The sequence below is a fragment of the Oncorhynchus kisutch genome, linkage group LG26 (assembly GCF_002021735.2).
Source record: "Oncorhynchus kisutch isolate 150728-3 linkage group LG26, Okis_V2, whole genome shotgun sequence".
Taxonomy (NCBI): domain Eukaryota; kingdom Metazoa; phylum Chordata; class Actinopteri; order Salmoniformes; family Salmonidae; genus Oncorhynchus; species Oncorhynchus kisutch.
The window spans coordinates 22,994,928-23,000,304 of NC_034199.2; the positions used below are offsets into that span (position 1 = coordinate 22,994,928).

General features: G+C 41.2%; 1 protein-coding gene across 1 annotated transcript; it reads right to left on the reverse strand.

Annotated features, from left to right (window-relative positions):
* Positions 1-2,777: 2,777 nt before the first annotated feature.
* Positions 2,778-4,942, reverse strand: LOC109871031 (mid1-interacting protein 1-B). The gene has a single exon (XM_020461796.2). It carries the CDS (start codon positions 4,128-4,130, stop codon positions 3,654-3,656), a length of 477 nt encoding a protein of 158 aa, XP_020317385.1. The 5' UTR covers positions 4,131-4,942; the 3' UTR covers positions 2,778-3,653.
* Between the last annotated feature and the right edge of the window lie 435 nt (positions 4,943-5,377).

The window sequence follows — 5,377 nt, forward strand, 5'->3', positions numbered from 1 at the left end:
GACAAACACTGGACCGTTTCTTTTATACAGGTTTTATATTAGAAAAACGTATTAGAAAGTCTTGTGTTTGTGAGCCTGAAGTGTTTCCCTGTCATTACTGTTCTCAGTTAATCCTGGACATTTACCAGCTGCAGGTTGTGACAGATCAAATTATATTATATAACCACGTTGAAACACTATCATTTCAGATAAGTGGACATGTATGTCGAAGGAAAATAACATGAGTTTTGGATACATACAAAGCCATGCCATGAACCCAGAGTCATATACAGTTTACTGCACACATAGCTCTCTGCATGATGCACTCAGCCAATAAATGTACCTCTATATGTCTTTCACCACCACCACCACACCCCCAGCTTTCTCACCCATGACAACCTGAGTTATAGTTCATAATACTTCCATTGATAAATAACTTACAACTGTCAAATTTTCAAAGTCCAAGTGCATATAATGATAAAGTAAAGGTGCTTTCAGTAATAAGAAACTGGATTATTGTCTAGTAACATTCCCCAGCCTCCAACATTACCAACGTAATTAGAGCAATAAAAATACATGTTTGTCATACCTGTGGTATACGGTCTGATATCCCACGGTTTCAGGCCAATCAGCACTCAGGACTCGAACCCCCCAGTTTATAAATGTACTTGTAAACTGGGTGGTTCGAGCCCTGAATGCTGATTGGCTGCCATCTGTGGTATATCATATCGTATATAATCACGTTTATGACAAAACGTTTATTTTTACTTCTCTCATTACGTTGGTAACCAGTTTATAATAGCAATAAGGCATCTCAGGTGTATGTGGTATACAGCTAATATACCACGGCTAAAGGCTGTATACAGGCACTCCGATTTGCATTGTACACAAGTACAGCCCCCTCGTGCCTTATACCACACCCCCTCGTGCCTTAGTGCTTATTTTTCTACTTCCATTACCTTGTACCACTGAACATAGACTCTGTACTGGTACCTTGTGTATATAGCCAAGTTATCATTATTGTCACGTTCGTCGTATGAAGGAGACCAAGGTGCAGCGTGGCATACGTACATTCTCTTTATTAAAAGAATGATCACCGAATAAACTAACAACCAAAACGTGAAGCTAAACAATATAGTGCTGACAGGCAACTACACATAGTCAAGAGCCCACACCAGAAAGTGGGGAAAAGGGCTACCTAAATATGATCCCCAATCAGAGACAACGATAAACAGCTGTCTCTGATTGGGAACAATATCAGGCCAACATATATATACAAAACCCCTAGACATACAAAACCCCTAGACCTACTAAAAAACCCTAGACATACAAAAGCCCTAGACATACAAAAGCCCTAGACATACAAAACCCCTAGACCTACTAAAAAACCCTAGACATACAAAAAATCCATAGACATGCAAAAAAGAATCTAGAACTACAAAAACCCTAGACATACGAAAAATCCCTAGACATACAAGAAAACCTAGACATACAAAAAACTAGAGTACCCACCCTAGTTACACCCTGACCTAACCAAAATATATAGAAAAACTGAGATATCTAAGGTCAGGGCGTGACAATTATTCATTGTGTATTTATTATTACATCTTATTAATTTTCTATTATTTATCTATTTTCTGTCTGCATTGTTGGGAAGGGCCCGTAAGTAAGCATTTCACTGTTAGTCTACAAAGCATGTAACAAATAAAATTTGATTGGATGTGTGTACTAAACATCTCACTATCTCAAAAGCAAAGAGCAACTACCTTCAGGCTATGCTCAAACCCTACACACCAACCTGAGCACTCCATCCTGCCACCACAGGTCTCTTGGCCGTCCCAAACCTACAGGGGTCAGCTCCCGCTCAGCCCAGTCAAAGCTCTTCTCTGTCCTGGCACCCCAATGGCGGAACAAGCTTCCCCTGAAGCTACGACAGCTGAGTCCTTGCCCTTCTTCGAAAAATGTCTGACTGAAATCCTATCTCTTCAAAGAGTATCTTAAATAAAACATCTCAGTCTTATTCCCCTTAACCCCCCCCCATATAAAAAAAGTTATTTTCTTTTCCTACACACACTGACTTTGCTGATAAGTTCTTCACTCTGGAAAAATGTACTTCCTACAGCTGTGATATGTAGTTGTCTCACCAAGCTATCTGAAGATGAATGCACTAACTGTACGTCGCTCTAGATAAGAGTGTCTGCTAAATGACTCAAATGTCAAAAGAAATAGAAAAACGTACTCTTGGGAGCTGTATTTGCATGGTCATAATAGTCAGTGAATGTTTCCTAATCTTGCATACAGAATAGAGGGGTCTATTTCAAATCCCTGCAAATTCCTTCAATCTGAGCTGGATGCATGCAGCGTATGCAGCTACTGTAGCTGAGAACAGATTCACACTTTCATGATTCCTTATTACTTGATGACTTGTACTTCAATATGAGCAATTTTAATGCATGTTACCAAAAATATGTTTGTGTTGTATCTTTAGTGTAACCTATGAGTTTCTGCGTGCTTCAAGTTGAACTATGTTTGACACGTGGATAGATGTTACAGGTTCACCACTCTGTCTTTGTATGCCTGTAAGTATTTGTTTCGGGTGAATAGGGTTTGTAAAGAAACATGTACATATGAACGTAAGATGGAGTGATCCCTGGACGAACATTAAATGTTAGGGAAATGTCAAACACGGGTTGAAATGTATTGGGGTCAGTTGGAGGAAGATAGCTGTTGCAATTCTAATCCTGTTCCACAACATTCTAGGTGAAGTGTTGCTATAGGCAAAGAACTTGCATAACAAATTAATTTCCTTTATAAAAAAGTTTAATTCTCAGTACAAATACAGAATCTTCAATACAAAAACATAATATAGTACATACAAAAACAATGGCTTATGGAGTTTCACCTCTCCATAAATACCATGGCAACAGCAACATATTAACATGACCTCTTGGAATCCTTCATTATTCTCTATGCAGAAGAACCATCGGTTGATTTCAGTTCATTGGTCATATAGGGCAGCAATGGGATCATAGGCAAGAATCTCTCAAGCCTCCTCCATTTAGCTAAGCACATAATAAAGAAACATAACAATAAGGGAAAATATACAAGACCTGTACAGACTATTTGACACACTGGCAATATTAGACATGCTAAATCATATGAGCATTTCCCCTTACTGGGAAGCGAAAAAATATAGCCAAATGTCTCTGAGGTCATGCACTTCTTCAACCTTGAAATATACAGCTCTCAAACATACAGTGCGAGGTAACAAGTTAAATACATCAATATTAAATAAATGTATACATATGTATTATCTGTGTCACTTGAGCTGAAGGCATGGGGCGCCATTGAACACCGTGCATAAAACATAGACATGGTGGTAAAAAAATCAGAGTGCCAACAGGTGTTGTGGAACCCGGATATACCACATAGCAGGTCAACCACAACATTACTATGGATCGACACAATATACCACAAAGGTAAAATAATACCACATATAGAGAGCAGAAATGTTTATTTCTGTCTCTCTTATTTTCTTTCTATCTCCATCCATTCAAAGGAATTTCATCAGTTATAGACTATTCAGTTCAGTTCACCTCATTCCCGCTAAATAATACACAATCGATCACCAGGGAATGAGAATCGATCATCCGGGATCATCGTTGCGCTGCATTTTAGTAGCATCCAATGCCGATCTCCTGCTTGTAGCGGTTGGTCAGGGTGTTGGCCTGTTGCGTCAGCTTGGACAGCACCCCGTGGAGCCCCGTCATGTGGAACTGGAACTGCTTCTGCAGGTTATCTTCGTCTTCCTCGGACGACACCTCAGAATCTTCCTCCGCTGAATCCATCCGCGAGATGGAAGCCCGGCTCTCCTTTCGCTTCTTGGCTTCCTCGGCGCGCATCACTCCCCACTCGATGTCGCAACGGATAGACTTGAGCAGCTGGTAGTAGCTGTACATGTCCCCGTCCTCGATGTCGCTGTTTCCCGAGCTTTTCAGGGCGGCCATCTCCCTCTCCTCTTCAAGGGGGACGTCCCGCAGCAGGCTGGGCACCATTACCGTCTGGTCCATGTTGTTGACGGCACCGATGAAGCGGTTCATGGAGTTGAACAGGGAGTTCTTCTGCAGGTGGGATTCTGAGATCTGCATCATCTTGGCAACTGTTGTTGATTCTTGAATTTATTTTAGAAATGAAATGTATAACTGTCAACCAGAGCTGGATAGTTCGTTTCTTCTACTTTCTAATCGGCTTTGGAAAGCGGCTTGTCCTTTTGTATTAAATTATTAAACAGAGCTATGAAGAGAGTTTGGCAGTTGTTCTCGTTTCTTCTTTTGCCTATTCCTTCTTTTCGTTTCTGTTCTGACTCTTACTGGTCCCCGGTCGGATCTTTATAGAGCAGGTGGATTCGTGTCCAAGGGCGTGCCCAGAACCTGTTTGTCAGGATTATTCTACCTCTACAGTAACCGGACTCCAATGAGCTAGTACAGACAGAAAAAACATGTTGGCATAGTTTGCATGAAGGGGATTGGCCTCCCAGTAGCGATATGCCTACTTCCCGGTCCTTGCCCAGTGCCCAGTAAGAAAGCAATGAATGCATCTTCCGCAAACCAAATGATAGGAGGCTCTATGTTCGCGCAATTGTCTGCCTGTGTTGCGCATCAGCCACTCAAACACAGCACAATGGTTTATAAGTGAGCTTTCTCAAAACATTCACACACCAAGCACACTAAAAACGAATTACAGTTTACATTGCAATCGAATTCAAACTTCATTCACATTGGCCTATATTTTGCTCTCATGTATTCCAATGCAAACATGACTGACGCTACATCAAACCCAGCAACCTCACGGGATAAACCATTCAGGGCGAGGTCTGACCTAGCAGAACGCCAGGTTATGAATATTCATGAGAAAGCCATCAGCCCACAACCGTGCCTCCAATTGAAACCAATCTTATGTTCGGCTGTCTGTCTCGGCGCCGGGACTAGCTCTCTATTGACCAATCGGTGGGTGAAGGAGGGAAGCGAAGCACTGGATCCCTGCCAATGGGGAAAGCAGAGGATTAACCCTATACATTCCACCTTTTTCTTGTTGGAGACGAGTCCGCAAGGTCTGTAATGTTAGGACATAGGCCAACACTAATAGGTTGTCAGAGTAAAGTTATTCATCCATCTCCTGGATCAGCGATTTTTCCAAACTAGGCTGAACTATATTTGAAATGTAACCTTTATTTAACTAGGCAAGTCGGTTAAGAACAAATTCTTATTTACAATGAGCCTACTGAGAAGCAGTGCCATAGAAAAAAGAAAGTTATTCTATTATATTATATATTCAGGGCAATGTTATCATCCCATTCATATACAGTATCTATCAGCTGCTTTGCCTTTGACAGTAATTA

Bases quoted from the DNA above. Each gene is read 5' to 3' on its own strand.
- LOC109871031 (XM_020461796.2), bottom strand. From the start codon at position 4,130: ATGATGCAGATCTCAGAATCCCACCTGCAGAAGAACTCCCTGTTCAAC.